The sequence below is a fragment of the Grus americana genome, chromosome 2 (assembly GCF_028858705.1).
Source record: "Grus americana isolate bGruAme1 chromosome 2, bGruAme1.mat, whole genome shotgun sequence".
NCBI classification, from domain to species: Eukaryota; Metazoa; Chordata; class Aves; order Gruiformes; family Gruidae; genus Grus; species Grus americana.
Window position 1 is genome coordinate 107,279,289 of NC_072853.1, and position 27,639 is coordinate 107,306,927.

The 27,639-nt window shown below is 40.5% G+C and overlaps 1 protein-coding gene across 1 annotated transcript in view; it reads right to left on the reverse strand.

Moving 5' to 3' along the window:
* Window positions 1–27,639, reverse strand: part of ADCY1 (adenylate cyclase 1) — a 165,473-nt gene that overhangs the window by 99,788 nt on the left and 38,046 nt on the right. Inside the window, exons 2-3 of the mRNA XM_054814354.1 lie at window positions 23,002–23,151; window positions 4,583–4,701 (exon numbers count right to left, since the gene is read on the reverse strand). Coding sequence (XP_054670329.1) covers window positions 4,583–4,701; window positions 23,002–23,151 — 269 coding nt within the window. The remainder of the gene's footprint in view (window positions 1–4,582; window positions 4,702–23,001; window positions 23,152–27,639) is intronic.

A 27,639-nucleotide genomic window follows, 5' to 3' on the forward strand; every position in this document is an offset into this window, starting at 1 on the left:
AAAAAAAAAAAAAAGAGCCACCACAAAACTGCATTGGGAGAAAAAAAGTAAAAGGAAGGGGAAAAATGCAAATAAAGGTGATAGTAAGTCAACATAAACAAAATATTCACAGCAATTAATTTAAAAATATAAAAGCTAAATGAAAAATAAAGAGTTACAGAACAAGAAAAGAAATATCTTAAGTGGCCAAACAACATTTCAGACTGTGGACTGTCAGTATTTGTTTCTGCAGAGCTCAATCAGTAAGCATGGGCATTGTGCAAAGGATCTGCTTCTACTGGAACTAAATTATAAAAGTTTAAGCTCTGGAATTGGAGGAACATGGAGAGTTCCAGCTTTCAGCCTTCCTCTGCACTTCTGGCACTTTCAGTAAAGTTATGTAACAGACCTTTCCCAAGTTACGAGCTTGTACATATCTTTCTTAGCAAGATTTTTTCGTTTGCTAAATGTAACCATTTTGGAGGAGAAGAGGGTTTTTACTCACAAACCACTACAGTTCCGAGGGCCCTTGCAAGTTCCTTTGACAGCACTGTCATTCTGTGTAGGAAGCCACGTATTCAGTGCTGGTTTACAGGCCGTATTCAGTGGTACTCTTAGAACAGTCTCAAATGGAAATACAAAGTTTTAAACTGCCCCCCTGCACACACACACAGAGAAACCTTCAACTGATGTTGAAGGAGTTTAATACTTTGTACTGCAAAAAGAAAACTAAAATCCTGGGTACTAAGGTGGAGGTCTGAGGAGATTTCTAACTGAAGAGAGTTATCTGTGAGCAAAATAAATTCCTCTCTTTACTACAGATCTGGGAAGAGCTCATCAAAGCATGAGACAGCACTGAGGGCTCTGCCCTCAACACGGAGAGGCGTGTTTGCATTCCCTTCTGGACACACAGTCAGTTGCAGGCAGTCATTCAACAACTATTTGATAGTTAGTAAAATATTTACTAATTGATAAACCAGGGCTGTTGCCATGATGTATCTGCCAGTATCTTTTCCGAGTCCATTATTCAATTCTTACAGGGGTATATATACACATACATTGTAACATATCCCCCTGTGTTTTTCTGGGAAAAGGTAAAGAAGGTAGCTGTATGACTGTCTTATTTTTCACATGCAAGATCTAGTACTTAAAGACTCTTTGTTTATTTTCAGGCAGCTATTTAGAAGACTGAAACAGATGGTTTTTGTTGCTGGTGAGGGTTATTTTGTTGTTGTTGTTGGGGGTTTTTTTATTCATTTGTTTTGGTTTGGTTTTTAATAGGTGAGGAGTGGAAAAATCACGCAGTTTACTAATTGCATGCCTACCTCCTCCAGCCTACTGGGAGGATAATGCTCTGACACTTGCAGATATTTGCTGGGAGAAAAAGAAAACCTTACAATAGGAAAGGTAAAAGTGCAGGTCATTTTCTATTTTCTGCTGTGTAGCTTTGGGATTAAAACCTCCAGGAATTTAGAACTATGGAGGGGTTTTTTGTTAGTTTGTTTTAATAGTGGTGTTGTACAGAACACTTGTTGTGAAAAGGGCAAGTCATGAGAATATGGGAATTGTCTCTTAGGTCTGCCCAGTATATCACTGAACTGCCACTACTCAAAAGAAAAAAGTTGTCTTCATCTCCTTAAAAAGTTACAGTACATATCTTATTATTGGCACTGACCACCAGCAGCGCTTCCTGAAGGGATGCTGTAGTACTGTCCCCCACACTGGTGTGCGGGTGGCACCTGCAGGGAGTTCCCCTGCATCACTCAGATCTGCAGTCACACAGCTCCGGGGGTGAAACTCCGGTCTACTGGGACCTGCTTGCAACAGCTTCCTGGGTATTTACTGGGACACTGTTCCCCCTCTTACCTTTTTTTTTTTTTTTTTAATACAGTAGTTGCATTATTGAAATAAAAGAAATACTGTTTCTTATAGTACAGATGGTGAGTGGAAGTCTCCTGTCTTCAGGCCTCTTCCCTGAGGATCTTTCCTTTGACATTAAAATGAGACCATCTTACTTTGGGTCCATTTGCCCCAAAAGTACCCTCTTAACATCAGAGAATGAATTCACCTCTCCAGATAGGTTCAAAATCTTTTATGAACTCCATATAGAAGCAGTGAGTAAGCCACAGCATCCTTAGTGGTTATGTGAAACACCATTTCATGTAGGGAAAAAGAAGGGTTCTCCTGAGCTTACATTTCAAAAAGATCTCAGTGCAAGAGAAGGTTCAGAAGCACTATAATCAACCAGTCCATCTGCAAAGCGATGTTGTTTAAGACTACCTACACTGTAACCAATACAAGGTATAAATGTACTAATCCAGATATAACTATCATTGGCTTGCCTTGAACCTGAATGTAAGTGCAACCAACAGTAGTATACATGTATTTCATAGCACTGTGGTGGCATAACTAGATAAACTTTTTCTAAGTATATAAGCAATGTGATCGCCAAAGGGACAAAGGTAGTAGAAGGCACCCAAGCAACAAAAATCTGGCAGGCAGCAGACAAGATAAGCACAAGTGACTGCAAAAAGACAGGACATCATCCAAAGATGGAAGATTGGCAAGAAAATGAATAAGAGACAAATGGTGTGGGGGGAGGGGGCAACAGCATAAAAGCATGAAGCATAAACAAGGAAAACTGGAGAAGGAGGAAGACAGCCCACTTTGATCTTGAATTCTCTCATTCAGGAACTTTCAAGCCTGACTTTGGCAGTTGAGAACCATCAAATACTGTATAACCAACAATACTAACTTTGTGGCATCAGCTCTTGGGGTACTGTACACTTAGAGCTAACTTTAAATTGATTGTTAAAGATCAAGAATTTTGTATATGTAGTGATGATGATCAACATTATGTAAGATTTTGTGTTGGGTTTGCGTGGCAAGGTTTTGGTAGCGGGGGGGCTACAGGGGTGGCTTCTGTGAGAAGCTGCTAGAAGCTTCCCCTGTGTCTGACAGAGCCAATGCCAGCCGGCTCTAAGACGGGCCCGCCGCTGGCCAAGGCCAAGCCAATCAGCGCCTCTGTGATAACATATTTAAGAAGAAGAAAAACACTTAGAGAGAGAGAGCTTTTGCAGCCGGAGAGAGGACTGAGAAGATGTAAGAAACTCTGCAGACACCAAGGTCAGTGCAGATGGAGGGGGAGGAGGAGCTCCAGGCACCAGAGCAGAGATCCCCCTGCAGCCTGTGGTGAAGACCATGGTGAAGCAGGCTGTCCCCCTGCAGCCCATGGAGGAAGGATGAGGGGGTGTAGAGATTCCACCTGCAGCCCATGGAGGACCCCACGCAGGAGCAGGTGGAGGCACCTGAAGGAGGCTGCGGCCCGTGGGAAGCCCACGCTGGAGCAAGTTCCTGGCCGGACCGGTGGACCCGTGAAGAGGGGAGCCCACGCCAGGGCAGGTTTGCTGGCAGGACTTGTGACCCCGTGGGGGACCCCATGCTGGAGCAGTTTGCTCCTGAGGGTCTGCACCCCGTGAGAGGGACTCCATGCTGGAGCAGGGGAACGATGAGAGGAGTCCTCCCCCTTGAGGATGAAGAAGCGGCAGAAACACCGTGAGATGAACTGACCGTAACCCCCATTCCCCGTCCCCCTGTGCCGCTGAGGGGGGGAAGGTTGAAGCCAGGAGTGAAGTTGAGCCCGGGAAGATGGGAGGGGTGGGGGGAGGTGTTTTAAGAATTGATTTTATTTTCTCATTCCTCTACTCTGTTTTGCCTAGTAATAAATTAGATGAATTCCCTCTCTAAGTTTGGTCTGGTTTGCTCGTGACAACAATTAGTGAGTGATCTCTCCCTGTCCTTATCTCGACCCACAAGCGTTTCGTTATGCCTTTTCTCCCCTGTCTAGTGAATGAGGGGAGTGAGAGAGCGGCTCTGGTGGGCACCTGGCCTCCAGCCAGGGTCAACCCACCACAGATTTAAACATTAGCAAGAAGTGAGCTGCTAATGAATAAATTCAGTAATATTTAATTTCACAGTGTAAAACTGACCTGATTGTCAGTCTTCTCCCATCACAGCCATCTCTGAATCTCTCACTGACATAAAAGCTTTTAGTTGCAAAGCTTAGTCATTAGGAAGCGGTCCTTGCAAATATTAGAGTTGGCTGAATGGGAGATAGACTGAACCCCACGAGAAGAAACTTAACAGTGGATGAGGGAGAGGATGAGGTGCTAAGGGTGTTTACTCCTTTGCCGCATGAGTACATGTGCAAATCAAGGCAGCTCTGAAGTACCATTTATTAGAGCTGCACCTTGCTTAGTGCAAGGGTGGCACCAAGTAAACCTCTTTGACTTTCTGTAAAAGTTACCATGCAAAAGTAAAACTTCTATTCACCCAAAACATAATACAGTACAAAAAGAATGACTACTCATGTAAAAAAGTTGTCTGCCTGCCAGCACTACTACTCTAAGGCGTTTATTGATTCACCATTATCTTCTGAGAAGACTATTAAGTCTTCCTAGTGGGCTCATTCTCCTCTGAATAAATGACAAATCTTCACTGTATTGCTTGTTTGTTTTTGTTTTTTTCCTCTAAGAACTGATTGCAATTGCACGTCACTGTACTTCTCTGCTTGAAATTATTTCATGGGCTACATCAATCCTACCTAACGTTGTCATGCCTTTGAATGTAAATCTTGTGGAAAATCCTTTCAGGAGGCTTCAGGAAATCTTCCTTCATTTCCATTGCAACATTCCTAGGCAAAAGACTCATCAAGAGACGTTCCTAAAAGAAAACATAAACAACATCAGTTTTGTGGTATAGTGTGTGACCATTAGTCAAAAGTTTTAAACTAGCAGACTAGATAATCTTTTCCTAATCTAGTCTGCTTCCTGAGAATTTCTGCTACATAAATAATATCAACCATTTCTCTCAAACTTCTGCAGCCTGTGTGGGTGTCTTTTTTTAAGTCTTCTGCACTAAAAAAAAAAAACCCCAACAAAAAACTATACAGAAAGGGAAGAGCACATAATTGTCCATAATTTTCATTAACATCACAATGCTAATAATAATAACTTACTTTATGGTTAGTAGCATTTTTCTGTCTGGGAAAGACTTCCCAGGATCATTTGCTATCCTTTTGTGTATCCTATTTCTGAATCTAATGAAAGTGTTGTATTACAAGGACTAGGACAGCTGGCAATTAAGCAGGGAGAGTGGATGATAGATTTATCCACAGTCTGAATCAGCAGAACAGTAAGAAAGGTACAGTTTTAATGGCATCTTGTCCAGTGTGGCAATGTCTGTTCCAGCCAATGCAGTAATGGCATGCATCAGTACAAACCCCTGGTTAAGCACATCTCTTCTTGCTCTATCCACAGAGAGATTTTTAGCATGGGTCACTGACCTGCATAAAAAGGACCTCTAAGTTTTGAATCTTGTCAGTATTGACTATAAAGGACTATGTAGTTTTTCCACATATTCTGGTGGTACCACCTGGAAAACTTGCAGCAGGTGTTCTCAGCTGTTGTAAGGTGACCTTAGATATCTACTTAAGTTTTCTTTTCACATAGAAAACACTTGCATTTAAAATGCAGTTCCAAGTTCATCCGTCAGACCTGCAAACTTCAGCCTTGGCAACAGTCTGAATGAATTCACATAACCACATCTGATCTGATTCAGGAATACCAGGTTCCAGAGAATACAGGTGTCATGGTTTAGCCCCAGCCAGAAGCTGAGCACCATGCGACCGCTTGCTCACCCCTCCTGGTGGGATGGGGGATAGAATTGGAAGAAAAAGGTAAAACTCATGGGTTGGGATAAGGACAGTTTACTGGGACAGCAAAGGAAGAGGAAAATAACAACAACAGTACTTAGAATATTCAAAGCAGGTGATACACAATGCAATTTCTCACTGAAAAACCCGACCATACACTCAGACCCATCCCGCCACGTTGCTCTGTGATATCATATGGTGTGGAATACCCCTTTGGCTAGTTTGGGTCACCTGTCCTGGTTGTGTCCCCTCCCAGCTTCTTCTGAAAATTAACTCTATCCCTGCCGAAAACTAGTACAACAGGGAAAGGCTGGAGCAAGGAAGATGCAGCCTTGGTGGAAGGGGATCAGGTCAGGGAATACTTAAGCAAACTGGATGTACAGAAGTCCATGGGCCTTGATGCACCCACAAGCACTGAGGGAGCTGGCAGATGTCATGTCATTGCAAGGTCACTCTCAATAATCTTTTGATCAAACATGGTGACTGGGAGAAGTGCCTGAAGATTGGAGGAAAGAAGATGTCACTCCTATCTTCAAGAAGGGAAAGAAGGAAGACCCTGGGAACTACAGGCCAGTCAGTTTCACCTTGAGTCCTGGAAAAGTGACGGAGCAGCTCATACTGGAAACCAGGGTGGCTGCACCAGATGACCTCCAGAGTTTCCTTCCTACTTCACCTATTCTGTGATTCTGTTATCTGATGATCAACAGCCACAGTAGTGGCAGCTGCGAGACATCACGTGCACACATTCACCAGCCTACACCACCAAATAATACTCAAACGGTTTCTATTTTTACAGTTTGTTCTGAAAGAAGACACACTGAGTATTTATGTCACCAAGGAATAAGTTAAACTTTGCAGAATTGCCCTGGTACATATTTTAGACTAAAGTTCCTTCATATGTTTGTGGCAGTTTGTGTGGATGAGTTTAAGGAGCATTAACTAAGTCTATTTCCTATTGTTCTCATATGTATACTAAGAATATTGAAAGAATATGATGGAATTAAATACTTATTAACAGTTTATGCACATATCAGTTTCAGATTGACCAAACAGTCTCACATCTTGGTAGGAAATTGTTAATTACTATAATTTCTACATTAATTTAATTAAGTATGCTTATATCTCCGCAGCAGGATTATATTTGAGTAACCCAAAATTTGGGTTAAAGCCCAAAAGAAATAGTTTTGTCAACAGTGGATCTTATGAAGCTCTGCTGCCCACGACTTGTGTCTTGCAGTTGATTTACTATTTTAACTGAAATATGCTGAGGTCGTAAAATGCGCTGACCACCTATAAGACAATAGAGAATCCACACAAGACAGAAGTTTGAACTGTTGGTTGAATTCTCTGGTGCTTAAGATGGTATAAACTCCAAAGGATGCTGGAATTCAGTAAGTATTATCCTGGATGCCAATTTCATGATGTCTGATAAGGACTAAATGTTCGCTGTAGCTTCTCTTTAAGTGAGCATATTAAACAAGGTCCTTGCTATTTTGCTTAAATCGATAAGTAAATTCCAAAGCTGTTATGGAGAAAGAGTGGGGTTTCAGTTTCTGTTTCCTAGAAAGTCAGACTAAAACAAATAGACAAACAACAACCAAAAATTATACTGACAGACTCTTACACAGACCAATGCTGAATGAATAGTTCTTCTAAGGCTTGTAAACACAATTACAGTACAAGATGTGAATAAAAACCTCACAGATAACTTCTGCAGCGCACAGTAAATGGCACAGAAGCCAGGGAAGCAATAGCAATCCTTACTGTGAAGGTAGCATTGGAGAGCTGCAGGATGCAGCACTTGACAGTGTTGAAACCTGCAGATGTCAGATGTATTAAGGGAGGCTACAAAAACAGTGATTCCTATACACATTAGCCTGACTGTTACGAGGCCTGAAGGGAGCTTATGAAAATCCTATATCAAATTGTGGTTGCTTGCTTTTTTCATTAGAGATAATAATAAATTTAAAAAAAAATAGAAAAGATGCATAGAGTCTTTACAAAGAGGGTTAGCAGCCTCAGACTCACCAAGTGAGGAAAGATGCAATTATGGCTTTCTCAAAGAGCAGCCACTGCTGACCTTTCAGGCCAAGAAGGGAGGCAACATCATGGCTGTAAACAAGTGTCACTGGAGGAGAGACTGGAAAATATAAGAAACAACCCCACAATGGAAAGTATTGAAGCACTGAAAATAAATGACACAGCATCTAGCTCTCTAGAAAAAATATAAGAAAAGTCTCTTTTATTTTGGGCAAAATCTTATCTGTCAAGAAAAATGGTATTATCCTTCAGGTCAGCCTCAGGAATGATCAAACTCAGAGGTTTGGAGCTGCAAGCTGCTGGAAAGTTTGGGAAAGGGTTCCACCTGGATCTCCATTCAGCAAGTCCTCCATCATTGTCTGATTTTTTTTTTTCATTTGCTCCTGTATGGCTGATGTGATTCTAAAAATAATCTGAAAGCCAGACTAAAAGGAAAACTAGAGGTGCATGGCTGCATAGTGCATTGAATGGAACAAGTGACAGCACTGAAGCAAGGCCAGTCACGTTTGTGGTAACATTCATGCTTGAGCGGTTGTTGCCTCTGACAGGGACCAGCAATGACAGAAAAAAATTGAGAGTGAGACAGGGAGCACTAATCAATTGGCAACAACTTTGACTAGAATAAAACAACACTCATGCTGCAGACCTTCTTACTGGTGCAAAAATTATGTTGTATTGAGGTAGCCTCAACATGTGGCATATTTCAAAACACAGGCTAGTAGAGAGAAAAGTGCTTCCACATTTTCACCTTTCTCACTGATCCACAATGCTGTTTAGGCTTATTATATCTGGTTTCTATCCAGAAAATTAGATCTTGGCCCTATGACTAACATGCTATTTTAGGAATTTGTACTCTCTCCTTCTGCTGTAAATCTTCACTCAACATTAACATGGTCTAAAGTGAAATCACATGCTGAAAAAACCCATTCTTTTCAGAGATTGTAATTGTCTGACAATGATTTTGCATTCCCTGCACAAATCTCACGAAGAAAAGAAAATGAAAGATGAGGACCTGTATCTCCTTCATTCACAGTATTAAATTTGTATTTTAAATTGCCAGTCCCAGCCTAGGATTTGGAAATGCCACACTGGGCTGCCTCTGCCAAATATCTTATCCTCATTAAGGATGATTTCTGGACCATTAATGAAGACTTAGTTAATTTTGAAAAGGACACTCCATTTAGAAAAACATCCAGATTTCTTTCTCCCACACCAATGAAGCATTGCTAGAAATAAGAAAAGGAACAAACATTTGACTCCAAGGCAAGTCAAAATGTACATGCCAAGCCAATTAGGAATTGCTCAGTGTTACCTTGGCACTGTCCAACAACTAGCACCATTATGCACATGACAAAAAAGGAAAATATGTAAAGGCAGGGAAAAAAAAAAGTTTCGCATGGTTAAAGGCCAAAAAGACCCTATAAACAACTACTTGTTGTTTGGAACATTCTCAACTTAATTGCAAGTACAAGCTGCTGGACTGCAATTCTCACTCCAGGTTGGACCTGGGGAAAAAACTTTATTAATAGTCTCGCAGTTATTCAAGAGTTGGTTAGACAAAGCCACAGTTGGCCAGACCTAGTGTTGCTAGCAGTCCTGCTTTGAGGGAGTGGTTGGACTTGATGATCTCCAGAGGTCCCTCTTGACTGTTGTGTACCAAGGGGTACAACAGCACAAGGATCAGGAGTGGAGGGTGCCTGTGGCTTCCTGGGGAGGCCTGAAGCCATTCTGCCACCTTACCACACACAAGTGTGGCTTCTAAAACAGCAGGGGAGCTCACAGCTTAGCACCCTCTAGCAGCAGTGTGATTTCTCTTTCCTGAGAGGGGAAGCAGAAGAAGCAAGCAGATATCTGACACTGTTCAAGCAACAGCTTCCATCATCTGCACACTCTATTCTACCCAAATGCTCTCTTCAGCTTTCTCCAATTTGGAGGCTTCTCAGCACAACTCACTCTCCCATCCCCATCCCTGGCCTGGACAGCTTCTCCCTCCCACAGCCCAGCTCTGGTTTTATGGGAGTCCCCCCAAGTCCTGATGCATTTTTTGTGCTTGTCTCCAAATTAAGATGCTCTTCCCCCTCCCATTTTGAAAATCGTTATTCATTTTACTGCTTCTTCCACACACTTATGACTTTTTCAAAGTCCCTTTGAAATTTGCACCTTGATTTATAATCATTTCATGCAGCTCCCCAAACAATACTATCCAGTCCAATACCACGTTCTATTCCTATTGTACAAAATGATTTATTTTGACATCTGTATGGGAAATGACTGTGATACATTTTCAAATTTCTTCAGTGAGTTGTAAATCATTTATGAACCCACTCTCCCTTCATCAGAAGAGAAGACTGAAATGCAGAAAAATGTCTTAATGTTCCCAGCCAGCATCCTCTGCTTTCTTTCCCATTGCCTGCTGTGCAGTTGGATGACCCCTCACAACTTTCTGTCCATAAACTGGATGTACTTGCTGTGCTTCTCCATGCTAAATTTTATTCCTGTAGATTATCATATGAGATAAATACAAAACAAAATGGAAATCTTATTTATAGTCAGTGCAGACTATTTTATTAAAGGAGACAGTTGTTGCCATTTTTTCTGAGATACAGAAGAGAAGCAACCAGAGGCAGTGTAGCATTGCCTCAAAGCTGCGGGTTCTCATGTTTCTCTGGTTCTTTGAATCTCATTGCTCCTTGTCCTCTCATGCTACTGTACATGCACATCTAGTGGAATTCATTTCGAGAATGAAGTTACAGTCTGGACCTGCTGAAGGGCCATGCAGGAAAAAATACTGCTTTGCCTGTCTTTCAATCCCATGAGAACATGACTGTAATGCATGCAGCTCAGTCTCTTTTAGTCAGCTTCGCTGGGTTCCTCCTGAAATGCTGCTTACAGCCAGGCTGCTGGCACCGCTGCCCGCACCCACCCGGGAGCCTGGGCCCCTGGCCTGGCTCGGCAGTCTCGTGGAGCTTGCTCAAAATGCGACTCAGAGGTTCCCAAGCTCATGCTGGGGAGAGCAGTAACTCCGGATGGCGCTCCAGATCCCGATCCTTTCTCACGCTCCCTGGCACTAAACCATATTAGTCAGGATAGACTGCATGACCACGGGCCACTGCTTTTTGCATTGTCATAGGGACTTTAAAAAGAAAGCAAGAAAAAAGAAGCGTGTAACGAGAACAGGTTTGGCACCTTTGTTTCCTGGCTGATAAAATATGAATATTTTTGTTTGTTACAGTAACACAGCAACAATGATGACGAATAGGAAAAGAAGCTCACAAAAGAAAGGAGCATTTTCATCATCTGCTCTGCAAGGTTTTTTACAATACAAAACATGAAAACTAACCCAGCAATTTTTGCAGTCTACCACAGATGTTTTGTTATTGCCATACTTAAACAAAAAGTGCCACCATATTTTAAAAGCATTTTTTCGTGGAGAAGACAAGCATCAGACATACATATAAAATATTAATAAGACTGTTTCAAACTTAAGTCATCTATATAATTTTGAGATTCAGCTTCTACTTAGTCAGCAGGGACTCCAAAATACATCCTAAATATTACCACCTGCTAGCTAATTATACCTTAAATAAATAAATTCACTCTTGCATAATTTTAAGAGCTACTGCTTAGTGGGTTTACGGTCTCTGACATCCCTATATTACACTGCACAGCCATTTTAATTCCCTGTAAGGAAAACAAAAAAAAAAAAAAAAAGAGAGAGGAAAGTAGCCTAGTGCAATGCACATAAGAACAACTTTGTGTACAACTACTACGATTCATTTATACTTCTTGTAAGCTGGAAAACAAAGACAGTAGATTTCATTAGTGAATTATTTTAAATAAAGCTCTGTTATGACCTTTCTTCCAACTAAGTACAAGAAAAAGCACTGTTAAAGATGGTGATTTTTAAAAGCCACAAGGTGGCAATGTTTCAGAACGTTCCTGATTTCTTGGAAAAATGTTTATCAGTAACTCATTATTACAATCATAGTCATAAAAGACCATCCATAAAGGTGCTATCTAGTGCACAGATTTTGAATAGTAAGAGGATGGCTACCAACATGCTGTTATGGTAGACGATCAATATACTATGTATGAACGGCAAGATGGATTAAGGATGAGTATACCTGTACCAGACCAATTTGACATCTTTCTATGGTTAGTTGATTATTTTTGTTTAAATAAAGGAAAGGCAGGACAGTGTTTAATGAGGCATTCACAGGTTCCACATGGAAGATCATTAGTTACAATGGAGAGGGTAAGACTTTGTGAAAAGAATTAGGGGAGGGTGAAGTCTTGGCTAAAACAAAGAGCAATGGGCAGCATGGAGTGCAGAAGGATCAGGCTGGAGAGTGCACCATAAAACAGCTCGAGGGTACAAAGTGCACAGGACAGCATACAAGAAGTGGAATGATAAGAATGAGACAAACTCAGCAGTACATTGTGCCTTTTAGGTACCATCCACAGAACTACATGAGATAAGATGAGCTGGAAATCTCTGTATGTAAAAAAGCCCCAGATGCCCACTGACCACTGGATGACTATAGAGTATTCATGTGACGCTACCCTAAAAAGGCAAGTGTGATTCCAGAATGGACTGGAAGATTGCTAGTAGGATCACTTGAGATCAGCTCCACAAATCTTGTTCAAATAGGAACAAGAGCAGAGAAAGGCCATGAGGATAAACAGGGAAATTAGAAGTATAAAAAACATAGCCTGTTTTCCTGGTTGCCCTCATATCTATTAAATCAGAATGCTCTAGAAATATAACAGTAAGGATTAATCTTCAGAAAGGCAAGCTAACAGCATTGACACCAGATATAAACTGGCAATGAATAAATGACTGCAGCATCAGCCTACCATTAATCTTTTTACTTTCACCCCATATCCTTAGTATTCACTCTCTCGGAAAACTAATTGGCAAAATTCAATGTATCCACAAAACCATCACAGAAAACTTGACAGGAAAAGGATGATACTCATTTCAGTTAATGGAAATCCTCCTACTGGACGTGAACTTGAGCGAGAAGAAGCCAAATCCACACAACCAACAGTGCCTTTATACTTAAGGCATTTTTATTTGCCTCGCTATAGTGCAGACAAGTAGCCATACAGATAAAATCAGACCATTCTCTAAAACAGATAACTTGAAACCCTCCTTATGATTGGCTAGGAAGAAGGAATAGCATTTCTGCAGTACATTGCTAGGGACAGGTATTTCTTGACTCCAGCAGTGATTTTCTCTTCAAAATGACCCCTTCAAACTAGGTGTGAAACACCATGTTGTTTGTCTCTTCTGCTCGGTGAAGACAGGAATAGATAGAGGAAAACAAGACAAGACAGGGAAAAAAGCAAAGCAGTGACAAAACTCTGCCTTTCTGCAATGAACATGGGGAAAGAAAGGAGAGTTCTGAAAACTTTCCTGGGTGCAACCACCAGTGACAGAATGATCAGCAATTATGGAATTATTCCTTAAAACACACATTTCAAATATACTCCAACTCAGTGCTCTTCTTTTGAGAACCTGGAGTTAGGAGGTAAAGCACATGGTCTCAACACAAACAGCTTATTTTAGTCTTGCTCACTGTTCTGTTCAAAAGATGTATGGGTCAGCAAAGACATGATACCAGCCATGGAAACATTTAGAGAAGGTTAGTGGGTATGGGAAGATACTAATATGGTATACTTGAAAATATCTGCTAGGAAAACAAAAAAAAGTCAAATGGGAGGTTTTGATTTTTTTTCTTATTTATTAAATATTAGTTTAATAAATGTCCTTGTTTCTATCTATCAAGCTCCAGTAGGATTTTAGTAAGCAAGTTTTTGAGGTTATATCAATGAAGATGAAACTTTTCCTTTTTTTGCACAGAACAGCCACTGAACATACTGTTCTAAATCTTCCTATGTGGAAAGAAAACTTCTTGCCCCTTCTTTTGCAAAGTCAGGAAGGCCAGGTTTCATCTTTCAGTGAAACGATCCCCTCATAGTAGCAGTGACAGTATGCACAAGTGTTGAGTATATACATTGAAAACAGACACACTTAAAGCACAAGTTCTGAAAATTTAATTTCTTTATAAAAAGGTTTTTCTGATTCAAGCAAAGAGGAGCCTTAAAAATGATCAGAAAGAGTACCAATCATCTGCCAATGTCACGATCAGAGGGAACACATAAGTGCTAATGCAATTGCTAGGCAGGGCTGCAGCTGAGCTACATGTGAGCTCAGGTTTGCTGGAGGCTGAAGTGCCACACAGAGCGATGCGTTCCATCGTGAACAGGACTGGGACAACAATCCTGTCATTGTATCTCTCTCTCTTCTTGTGAAGATGCTAGGAAGATGGCATCACAAGCAGCATCAGCTTCACTGACACTAACCCTCTCCAGGGTAAATGGAAGAGCAGACAGAGCTTCGCTGGCTTATCCCTGGTGTACTAAGTTTCCTCTCAGTTACAGGTTCACCTCTTTCCAGTCCACAGCCATGTCTGGCTTGTTCCACCAATGCAACACTGAATACTTGGGCTAGGCATGTACGTATTCCTCAGGAAGTGAAAGTCACAGAGCTCAACCTTCTGCAAGGCAGATGCATCTCCCTCTTCTGCCCTCACTAATCCTCCAGTCCCCAGCTAGTGGGATTTTTCTCGAGGGACATCCTACATGCTACAGCTCAAGATAGGACTGTGGCACTCTCTGCTTTTCCTCTGCCCCATGAGATATGACATCCTCGCTCACCACACTCCTTCTCCAAAACCCAGATAACTCCACCAGCTCCACATAGATATGTGGCAAACCTGCTGTGTTCTGCTCTGGCACCTTGCTGAGAAATGGGGCCAGGGTAGTGGAGCGGGGGGAGAAAGGCCACAGACATGTCCAGTCGTCTTTCCACACTGCAGGAGAAGACACGCTCTGCAGCTGAGGGTCCAGGGGTCCAGAATGAGGAAAGAATCAGAGGAACATTAAAGACACACTGCTGCACTAGTACCAGTGCTTCATAACACTGCTATTGTCTGATACATCATACATTTAGAGCTGCAGCAAGCATTCAATATCAGTACATGCCCTTGATTACTACAGATTTTTGCCAGTGGTGGAACAAGCAAGAAGTCTTAAGAAAAATAAAATTTTTGATTGCTAGTGATAGAAACTGAGCTCAGTAGCAGGTGTAAGCAGACTAAGGATTTTAGAACACCAGGAACTTGAAGCCAAAGCAATAATTTTAGAACCTAAGTAAGACATATTAAGTGGTAAGCAGTTAGTATTTCCTTTTTCAAAAACCACAGATGCCTTTAGTATAGCAATACGAAAGCAAATCACAACGCAAAACAGTAAAATGCAATCTCCAGAGACTAAGATCTAAAACTTTGAAAAATCTAGAATTTTTCTAGTCTAGATTAGAAAAATCTAAAAGCCTTTGTCCTTTGCTACTTGTCCTCATTTTGTCTTCACAAAGCAGGGAAGTGAGCCTAACCCATCAGAAGAAAATCTCTTTGCCTTCCAAAGAGGAAAAACAAGGACCAACCATGAACATGCTAAGGAAGCAATGAGTGTATTCATTCACTAAAAATAACAAGTGTGATTCAGATTTAGTTCATTATTACCTTATCAAACTGGGAAATTCCTAATAAAATGTGCCTGTTGCTGAACTCCAAATGAAATCAGTTTTTATTGAAGAGGTAATGGGGAACAGAAACCTTGGAAAGAATTTAAATTACGTGACAGACGGAAGTTCACTCTAGAATGGCAAACGTGAAAAAAAAAAATTTCCTTAGAATGTTTTTTTTTTCCTAGTTAATGGAATGTGGTCTAGTTCTTTTCCTTCACAGAAGGTTGACCAAAAAGAACAGACAAAACATCTATGAGAGTACGTGCGTGCAAACAGCGTATACTGTTGCACACTGGAATGAAAGCAAAGTGCCCAGCTCAGTATCCTGTCCATGGAGATAATCTGTGCTTAAGCAGTAACATAGCAACTCAGGAGCCATTTGGCAACCTGCACATGCGGCTAGGCCAGCTGCTGTAATGTGAAGCACCTATGTGGCAGAGCTGCTGGTCTATGGTGGAACCGCCTTGCTTTTGAAGAGTGGCACAGGAAAAGTTGTGTCAAGCTTGTGTTAAAGCATTAGCTAGCTTTTTGTTCTAGTTAAAATACTTCTAGAAGTGAAGACACTTCTGTGGACAACAATAAAAATACATGTAAGAGAACTTTCCTAATGGCATTTTCAAGTTCCCTACAAATTCCTACTGCTGAGGGAAGAACATCAGCAATCACTCCTGAGGTTCCATTACTTTATACTGTGGCACCCTACTAAAATACACAAAACCATTGCATGAATGTCCGCACATATTTATGTTTGTCTACTCAATGTAAGCCAGCATCCCTTACAACATACAAGAGCTTAACATATGTGGCATGACTGTATGTTATACATACATATATGAGAAAAAACAAACTGCAACAAACAGCAGTCCAAGACATCCCTGTTAGACTGAGTATGAGTGACTACATATGACTAAAAAGCAAAGTTCATGTGCCTTATTTTCTTCTTCAGAAATCTGTTCAGTTACCATAGTTCACACTTTGTGTCAAAAAATGAAATGGCTGATAATGAATTTAATTGATATACTTATTAACATCAGGAAGCTTTCAGGAGGTGAAATAAAGTTAAACCAAATTGTTATAGTACTGATCTGGCCTGCTGTTCTAAGTGTGGCTTTTTAAAGGCTTTTATAGCTTTTTCTATAACACCATATGTTACATTTTGCAAATTAAAGGCATGTGGGCAGAGTAATACAATTACAATGCAATTAAAATATATGTACTTTGTATGATTTACTGTATGTTTTTTCTTGTGTGTTGCTGAGTTTCTACACTTTGACATTTCAAGTCCAGTTGCAAGGCACCTCTCTCTTCCCATACAGCTGTGTAGCCCTAAGCTTAGGTATCCCCCTGTGACCACTCCCAGGCAAAATCCTCATCACATCAGCAGCAAGGTGTTCGGGATAGAAGGGATGAACTACCCTTGAATGTCTCTATTACTACTAAGGATTACTGCCTATAGGTTAAAAGGTTAGATTACAAGCCTCACTTTTACTTGGCTAAAGTTAGGTAAGAAGAATCCCAATGGTATGCCAAACCACACAGCTTCTGGCACTAACCACATTCAGATGAGATGTTTATTCTGCATAAACAGAGGTGCAATAGAGCTGTAAAATTAGAACACATTTTTTTGTTTGCTATGCCCTGCCTTGCAAGGGGTAACAAACAGTTCCTAATGGCTTCAGGTTGAAGCGGAAGCCTTCCACCTGAAGGTTTGCATTTAACCTGAGTAGCCCTCAGATTTATTGTTTGCTGTATTAAGGATAGACACATGCATGACTATTGCAGGACTGGGGACTAACAGATGCTAGTCAGTGGAAAGCTTCTGGGCAATTTCTGCTGTATGGGAGAGAAAGATGTGCCCCTTTGAAACTCCTTTTACCTGAGAAAAGTGGAAGATGGAACAGGGGTGCCACGTAGCAGGATGGAGGTAGCCAACACTTCATTGCAGCTCAGTGTAAGGATCCAAGCAGCCAAAGGTGGCAAACGAAGCAGAGAGCAAGACAAGTTCCCATTTCTGCTGCTGCTGCTATTTGGCTAAAGGGCATTGGGCACCAGCCTGCATAAGTGGGCATGAAGCCCAGCAGTTCAAACTGAGACCCTGAAATGGTAACATTTTCTCTGTTCCCTGATCCTAGAAACGAACAAATAGATTGTTGAAGGTGTACTTTCCTGTGTAAGGTTGTGGGTTCGATGACACGATAAATTCAATTTTAAGCCTCCTTGTAACATAAAGCACAGCTCTAATGTGGTACAGGCTCACTCTGTCAGCTAAAATTAGTCCACCTACGTTTTTCAAAGACTGCACTGGTGTCTTAGATTTGGCTAGGATAGAGTTAATTTTCACAAGAAGCTGGGAGGGGACACAGCCAGGACAGCTGACCCAAACTAGCCAAAGTAGTATTGGATACCATGTCATGCTCCAGATACAAGAGGGAACTGGCTGGGGAGGAGGGGTGGCTGGTCTGGGATGGGCATTGGGCTCCAGGTGGTGAGCAAATTGCATTGCGCATTACCTGCTTTGTATATTCTGTTAAAAGTATTGTTGTTGTTATTTTCCTCTTCCTTTGCTGTCCTAGTAAACTGTCCTTATCCCAATCCCAATGAGTTTTACCTTTTTGTTTCCCTTCTTCTCCCTGTCCCACTGTGGGGAGAGGGGTGAGCGAGCAGCCGCGTGGTGCTCAGCTGCAGCTGGGGCTCAACCACGACAACTGGTGAGCTTTTCCGGAGGATCAGGTATCATTTCTTGTCCTGCAATTTGTGTAAAATCGGGATCACCTCCCTGTTGCACGCTAGATAATTTGACAAGAACATGTTGTTGTGCCCACACATGATCCAGATGAAATTCTTGCTGCAGGGTGATTTACTGATGCACAGAGCCAGTATGAATGATTATGGAAACAGGGCCTGTGTTTTAATGATGAATTTCATATTTTCTTCTGCACTATAATGAAAAAAAGATGCAGATTTCTGAGAATAAAAAGTATGGGAAACATGAGGAGAACCTAATTATGCATTGATAAGCATGCTGTCAGGGACCCTAGAAATTACTTCTGCCTGAGGCTGTGCAAGTAACTAATTTTTCAGTTTGGTTGCTGAATTGGAAGAAAAGAACCCCAGTAACCTATTATCCATTACCAAAATGAAAGTCCAACATGGTTTGCTTTATTCAAACATAATGTTTTATTTTTTTTCCCCTTTTTTCATAAATGCGTGAAATTAAACATAACAGTCAAAACCACTGGAGGGTTGCTACAGGTATTATCCTTTTACCCAAAGATACAGGAAGTAGCACACATACCCAAAATCTGTAATATCTACATTAATTGTTTTGAAGGAGAATCTGAATCCAGCAGGGAATTTGAACCCAAAACACCCTAAGCAGCAGTTCAAAGTATTCTGCAATGAGACTCATGGTATCTTTTGCTGACACCACTTCATTTTCCATGAATAGTTATTAATCATATCTCTGACTGAGGGATGTCCCAGTTACTATACGCAATGTTAAGGATATTGCTCTAAAATGCAGCAGACACTTGGAATGCATACACATATACACGTAGACACTTGTATGCACAATTCAGCATTGCATAAAGAGAATTTATCTAGCTTCAGATGATCTGGTGAACATATATGGAAGCACTGTAGAGCAAGACCGAGGTGCTAGTCTGTCTCCTAGAACCAGCATCGCTGCAGTAGCATGGTGTTGTACCAGCCAAGGGCACAACCCTCTCAGCAAAACTAATTATACTAGCTGGAGTGCCATGCTTCTGGCCCTGAAGCTAGACACAGAGCTGGCCATCTCATCCCTGTGCTTCCTAACTCTGTGTAGTTTTTAGTGCTTCCTTCAGCTTCTTATGTTAAAGCCTATAATAAACTTAAATTTCATGCATCGTAGTAGCGTACACAACCATTTCAGGAAAGATGGATGCCACCACTAACTACATTTATCCAGTCCCAATGGTTTGACAAACTAAATGTGAATTCACAAAGAGTTTTTAAGATAGTCAGTCCCCCATTCCGAAGACTGTTATTCTCCAGTTGTTTTCTCACCATCATGTTCTAATTGTAAGCAAATACAAAAGTAACATTTAGGAGGGAAAGACAGACCTATAACAAGTTGCTTGAAAGATGGTCTTTATTTTGCAAACATACTTGCATGTAGTTATGCAGTTAAAAACCAATGAAGATATTTAAGCTGTTTTTGTGAGCTTTGTAGGTTTGCATGAAGTCAAACATTTTTCCAGCCTTCCTCATATGAAAACAGGCACTTTTCACATCAGCCTGTGCTGCAGCAAGTGGATTTCACTGGTGGAAATTATACACTTTATCTCCAAATCCAATGCATGAATATGCATAAAAATATTCTTATTCTTGGGGGGGAGAATGGTGGAAATGAGTAAGATTCGTTACAAAGTCAGCAAGATCGGGGTAGGACATAGCTTCCATACATCAGGAGACTAAACAGGTTATAATTCTTCAGCTTGGAAAGAGGGATGAGCAGGGTTATGAGAGAAGTCTACAGTGTTATGAGTGGCATGGAAAAGGTTACTGTAGAACGATTACTCATAATTTATCACAAAACAAGAACTGGAAATCACCCAATCAAGTCATCAGACAACAAGCCTATGACAAATAAAATGAAGTTCTGTTTCACAGAGTGCGTAATTAGAGTGAAATTCACCATCACAAAACTGTGGGGACAACAAACTATATACACACTGAAAGAGCGACTAGAAAAATGGAAAACGGGAGTCTACAGGCCTTTAAACACAGTGGTCCAGTTGCACTTCAAATTAAGATGGCCTCAGAATTACAATGCTACCACTTGCTTGGAGCACAGCACCACTTCAGGAGCTGCCACGCTGGGGATTAATGCATGGTGAGCCACAACTTCCTTACTGGTTTCCCCTCTCAATCAGTGGCAAGCAGCCTCAATCAGCAGCAGGTTACTTCCTTCTCTATGCTGAACACATTCCCCATTCCCCATTCCCCATCCCTGCTTGCTCCTTTCTTGCTCACTTAGGAAGGAGTGAAGCACTGCCTGGAGGCTGCTCTCAGGATCAGTAGGGACGTCTAGGTAGCAGGGTGACAATGCCTTGCTTGCTGTATGGGCAAAGGATGATCTTGAATTAATGGAAGTTGATCTGGAATTAATGGAAGTGGCCACAGAGAGATGGTGCAGGTAGAGTAAAGGGGAAGTGCTCAGGTGCTCTGACTGAGCAGGAACAGATCAAGTGCAGTTCCAGGGAACAAGACCCACCTCACAATATATGTTAACTGCTTGCTCTGCAGAGGATGGTCTTGCTGCTGAGATTTATATACAACAAGAGAATAAGCTTATCCCAAGTGAATGATTATAATTATTCACTCGTGATCTAAAACTTATTTGGCTCTTGGCCTTTGCTTCTGGTGTTACTCTAGAACTGTAGTCTAACATTCAGCAACGTAACAAATGGATGATGCCACCATCAAGGCCGGTTATTTGTTGTGACCACAAAAAACAGATAACAGGGTCAATGTTAAACTGAATTTTAAAATAAACAGAGTCCATCTGCTCCCCTTCTCCCCAACAACACTTTCAAAGCCTACTTGCAAACTCTTGCATGATGACCAAAAATGCTACAACATGGGATCTTTGCTCTTGCTCATAAAAATGTATTTATCAAAATTATCACGTGGGACTACTACTACAAATGCATCCCATATGAGGACAATCACTATAAGTAAGAACACAGAGGAAGAAATCTTACAGTTTCAGCTGTGGTATCTATCTCACACGGTCAACACTTTAACTCTAGAAGGCTGTGTATGTTCAAAAGCCGAGTGTGTTTTTTCCCATTAGAGACTTGCACAGAAATACCAGGGAAAGGTTTTAGCATTTTGGATTACAATTCTCAATGTAAAAGGCTACAATATTTAGGTCAGAGCATTTGAATAAGAAAGAAAATCTGATGAAAAAATTCAATCCTTTTTAACATATAATATTGGTACTTCAGAGAACAAAAATACAGGAATAATCACAAAAATTGAACTAGGTCAGCAACGTCTCTTTTCCTCTCAAACCTTCTTGAGTGTTGCCAGCTGGAAACTTTGGCTGTGTTATGCCACAGCAACTGCAGAACACTTCTGCAGCCTGTAATCATGTCTTAATTCTCACCCTGGTTTTAGAGGTCTTCTAATGTAGTGTGAGAGCAGCCACAGAAAGTATTTTGGTGGTACTTTTGACAGCTAATTAGCTTATTTCACCATTTGTGTTGAGTTTTACACTGTGTTGCATGAAGTTAATTTCACAAGTGTAGGAGAAAAGTGTATTCTCTTCACTGACCTGTATACTGCATTGGAAAAACATTTGCAGGATTCTCTAGGTATACTATCCCAAGTACCAACAATAATTGCACTTATGTGCAATGTTTTTGCTTTCTTGTGTCTCTGTATGCATGGATAAAATATAAAATAAGGCAGATTGCTAATGTGCTAACTAGAGAAACACAAAAATCAGTATTATTTTCATGCTGGATCCCAGAAGCAGGTTTTCAAAGGCACAAATGGCAGGGTTGCCTAAATCCCATGGAAATTCAGTTATGGCACATTTATGCCTTTGAAAATCTGCAGCTTTGGATTACAAAAGACCAGACTCAAACCTAAAGGCTTTGATCCTAATACCATTTTTACACAGCCAGCAAAGATATGCAATCGTTCAAAGAAAATGTCTACTTATTACAGAGTATGTTCAGGTCATAAAAATGCATTCACTCAATTCATAACAGAAAGTACTTAAGGACCCGCGTTATTTCAAAGAGGAATAGACTTGCTAGAGAAATAACAAGTGAAGGGAAGTAAAAGTGTGCAAGGTACACGAGTTTTGAGAGTCCCAACATCTTGTACAGAAAGGTTCAAATACCACTTAAGTCCTTCATTGGCATAAGTTACCATCATTCCACAGAGGTCAATGGAATTACATCTATGTATTTCAACATGGCCCTCTATTATCACCTAGACAGAAAGAAAAACCCAGTCCAAGCCTTACAGATGAACGGATCTTAGTAGGTTTAAGAGTCAGACCTGTGAGTAACAACAGCAAGCTCCACAATATAGCAGTGTTTCTCATTGCTTCCAAATCTGCTTGGAAGATTGATTGATAAAATTGTGTGAAATAAACCATCAAACCACTAAGGTAGCTTTTGAGAAAAGGAATAGATTGTTATCACAGTTATTCAGGTACATCAGCGCAGCGTCCTCTCTGCAAAATGTAGACTTTTGTTTATAGGTGTCATGAATGCAAACAGGTTATAGCACACACAGCCAGAAGAGAAGTATTTACAGCTTATCTAACACCTACCCAAAAACATCCATGCAGGAAACCCCCCGAGGATCTTAGATCGCAATAGTATGTTAGCTTTGCCTCAGCCCTAAAATACATACCTCTGGTGCTGGAGCTGACAGTAGCCGTGGGGTCAGCCTGCGCCTTCTGCGTGTGCTGCAGGTGAAGAGCAAAGAGTGTGCATGCATGGGGGAGGAAGAGCTGAAGCAGGTGGGGGGGAGGCAGCACCCTTCCTTTGCAATCGAAATGCACACACACCCTGTCATGCACTCGGCAGCAATGTCCTGGCCTGTGGTTCACACAACTACAGTCATCTCCGAAGAAACAGTGAAAAACAAATAAGGCTTAGAAACTGACCTGTTTTTCATTTTCATCCTCCAGCCTCAGCCTGTCCTCTATGCAGTTCCTGGCCTGAAGGAACGCCTTCCTCTGAGCCCTTTCTGTCAAAATCCTCACAAAGACCCCATACAAATTTACACTGACAAAAAGGATTGCATTGGCCACAAGCTGTAAGGAAGAAAGAAAAATAAATGAATATTTTAAAATACATTTATTTTACATTTCTACTCAGCAAAATTAAAAAAAAAAAAAGCAAAGCAAAAGAAAAAAGCACTGTCTTTAAAAATTCTGCCTCACTAGCCGTGTTGCTGATACCCCCTTCCCACAACGCAACTGCAGTGAAACAATTATGGTAGCTACCATAAGGCTGAGCAAGCAATATTGCATAATACAGAACTTTGCATCTACTGTAGTTAATTTCTCTTATGATGACCTGTAGCTTATCACTTTCATTCAGCATCGGTTCTTTCATCACCCCATTGGCAGATCTGTCCATCTAATAAGGAAAGCAGTATCTTCAGCATTTGTTCAATTGTGAGATGCCCAGGACACCAAGATTATTTTCCTATGTCTCTGTAAAGTAGGGATATTATTGTCCCTTTTTTTATAGTTGAGAAGCAAGACACTGACAAAATCTGTGACTAATCAAAATGTGTGCCTGGGTACCTCAACTTTTCATATTATGCAGTTTGCATTTGGAAAATCTGCTTCTCTTCCCATGTCTATACTATTAGTGACCATACTGTATTTTCTGAGAAATCATGCAAAATATTGTTGATGCTATCCTGCAGCAGACCTCTCAGAAGGTGCTGAGTGCTTTCAAATGATGGCCCTTGGAAGAAACCAAGCCCCACTGCAATGCTATAAACAGGGATAGTGAATTACTTTGGAATTACTTCCATTAACAGTGCTTTGATGAAGGACACTTAAATGACCCAACTGCCCTTCTGGGGTTTTTAAAATGTTTTTACACTATGTGATAAAGGTAGTTAACTAACTTAAATAACCCAACAGTGACTTGCACACAGCCTCCCTAAGACAATCTTGTCCAAGTTTCTCACCACATCTCTGATGTCTGAAACATATCTTCAGATAGTAAATTCTGTAATGCAATGCAGTGTTTGTTTAGAAAGGAGGCAATGAGATCTGTTTACCCAATGTCTTTCCAGTCTCATTCTCCATATTTACTCAGTTACTACCACAGCATCATGATAAGGATTCATGGAACTCATAAATTCCAAAATTTCAGAAACCAGCTGGCATATAAATTGGCCAAGATTTGGCATAATAAGAGCAAAGAAAGACATTACAGCAAGTAACACAATTCATGTTAAATTCCTACGCACCTAAAATAGTTATATATAAAGACCATACAACTGAAATTTATTTCTTAATTCAAGGTACACATTTCAAGCTAGTATATCTCTACTGTTGCATGATCCGCTAGTGTAAATTGGAGACCACTGCCCTTGTTTGCACTGCATAGTGAGTCCAGCAGTGCCAGCAACACAATCAAATTTTTTAAAAAATAAAACCACTGACATTGTTGTAGAGAATGCTTACTGACTAACAGGACTAGGGTTAAAGGCTTGAATTCAGCCAATATGGTAAGCAACAATCCAAAATGACATCCAGAAACTCCCTGCTGATTTTTGAGAGCCTTTGGGAAATGTTTCACCCTACAAAAATGAGAAGGAAGTTTCTGATGTGTGTAACTAATGGCAGTATACAACTCAATCTCCTGTGATCTCAGTATAGTGGGGAGAACTGAAAGCTTAATTTTGGATGGGTTCTCCAGACCTTCACAGATTCGCAAGGCCTCTTTTACCTTCGTACTTGGTTGTTATTAGTTAACAGGACATCAGCAACAACTTCCCTGCAAACATTTTCACCAGCCCAAAATCAAAAGATAGCCTGTAACATTAAAGGGAGCTGTGCCTAACATTAGTGTTCTCTTTCTCCTTAGATATCCAAAAGAAACAGTTATCTCACAAGAGCTAACACCAGTGAAGGATGGTGTTGTGGATTCCTCCTGAGAAATGCAAAATGTGAGTTCAGGTGTCATCAGTCAGATGAATTTCAACCTAAGAATCTCATATACCATTTACTTACACGTCACTTCTCAGAGATGGTAATACTGATGGTAAAACTTTGAAGATGAAAAGCAGTACAAGAGCATATTATTTCATGATACAGGCTGAGCATAAACAGCCTGCAATTCCTATCCTGCTTTATTTTGCATCATCACAGAGAACTGTTTGAGGTATATCAATATTCAGAACAAATTAAAGCCTACTAAAATGAAATTACTGTAGAAATTCCAGTTGAATCTTATTTTTAGAGACAGGAATGCAGCCGCACTCACCTTATCCCTGCATTTCATCATGCTGAAGTGTAGTGACAACAGTGCATTTTAAAGCTAATTCTTAGAAGTGCAATGGAATAAAAATAGAAAGGATTTGTAAAGGCCATATTTGTAAAAGCCACAGAATAAACAGTCAAGACAGTTACTGACAGTGCAACTGCTTGACCCTGTCCATATACAAAACAGCTGTTAATAACACAGGGTCCAAAACTCATACTGTCTTCATGCACTGATATCAGAGTGACCCAAGACATAAGTAATTACTTCTAGAGAGAGTCGAAAAAAAAAAAATCAACTCAGTTTCTGGTCTTCAACTGGAAGCAGTAAAAGACCATATGTTGTAACTGCCAGCTGTTCTGGGACTATCATTACAATTTCAGTCAAGCAATGGTGATCACCTGGACTGGGGGTAACCAGTATGCGGGTTCCTGCAATCATGCAGCCACTTTCAGACTCAGCAGGGTAAGTAATTTTCCGATATGCTTTGAACAGTTTAAGATAAAACAGAGGTTTAGCTGTCAGCTCTGGCCTGCAGGGAATCAGGAAAAGTGATAAAGCAAGTAAAAGATTCATAGATTTCAAAATGTGAGAAAAGAAAGTAGGGCAGATTGTCTCCTGAGGTAATAGTTCCTTCCTTCCTCAACCCATTTTCTGCTTAATTACTGTTTTTTTCCCCAATAGCAAACTACATACATCTCTCTCTCTAGGTTTCTCAAATGCGTGCCATTTCCTGGACCCTTTTATTTTAATATGTAAATATCTACCTATATATATACACATATACATACATATCTAACTTACATACATTATGTGCCGTAAGTCCAGGAAAGATTGAGAGACTTGCTGTTAAAACTAAGCATCTTTGAAGAGGTACTGAGGCATCCAGAACTGCTGAAATATCAAGGAATTTAATTTTAAATCCTTCTGATATTATTCACTATACTACTGCTTAGTAGCAAAAAAAGTGCTCTTCAGGTTTCACCATCATCACCCTGTATTTACAGAACTACGAAAGAAACAATTGACTTAATGCAACACAAAGTGACTCAAAGACATTTTTATGCTGCAACCTCTTTAAAAGAGTATTCTGTCATTCCATAATGAGATTACAGGTCAGCCATAATAAAAAAAGGGCATCAGGGTAATGAAAGCCTTTTTACAAGTATTTATTTATTTATTTATTGTTGCATTTATTGTATGTATTGTGCATTCTGCATATCTGCTATACCTCAGTACCAATACCCTGAACTTTAAGTTTCTCCAGTCCTTAGTAGTATACACTTTCTATCAGTGGATGAACTTCAGCATGGTTCCTCGTGCTGGCTCTGAAGGTATTACCAAAGGCAGACTTCCAGCACAGAAAGCTAGTTCCTGTAGGCTGCCTAGTCGGTGAAGAGGGACTGGCAGAGCAGATATTTCAACCAAATTTCTGTTCTTTCTGTTTTTTTCTCCATTGACTTTCTAATGCGTCTCAAGTTAGTTTTGGTAGGGAACTCAAACTGTGCAATACAGCAACGCCCATCAAGGAGTGAGCAAATAATTCTGGAGGTAAGAAGCATATAATATGCACACGCATACACAGGGCTTGAAGAGTGCAATTAAAGATCTACAATTTTCCTCAGAATCATCTCCCACTTCTTCAGTGTGCTTTGGGATTAGTTGAGAGACTCTTTGAAGACAGTGTCTCAAAACATTTCTCTCTATTCCAGATAGGATTTATTCTCCACTTCTTTTTCCTTCAAAGCAAGAATCCTCATGTGTGCATTCATGCATGCACTTGCTCTCTGTCAAACAAACAGTAAAAAATTCTTCTATGTGTTATTATTTGCCTTTTGAGAGGACTCTGCTTACTCAGCAGACTAATTCAGCTATCAGGTAAACAGTTGCATAGTAGATGGTTCAAACCTGAGGCTGGTTTTCATTGTGGAGTAGCTTTCTGTTTGTCTCACAAAATTGCCTCATAGAAAAATGTGTCTATCTCACAAAGGTATAAATGACTTCTGGATCACTCGAACTTTTTTACAAAGTGGTGTTCATGTGAATGGATAATGAAATACCCAACTTAAGTAGACTAAATGAGAAATATAAATTACCAGAGAAGAAAACTTCAGGAGAATCTCTCAGGACTTCATTGCACTTTCTAAAAGCTAGGCTTGTAGTGTTAATGGGATTGAGAAGGGATTTCAGTAGTTACCACTCCCAGGATTATAATTTAGTGGCTAATATCAAGTGATTTTTTCTTAGCAGCATGAATTCTCATGATATCCCATGAAGTAGAGAAGACTGGAATA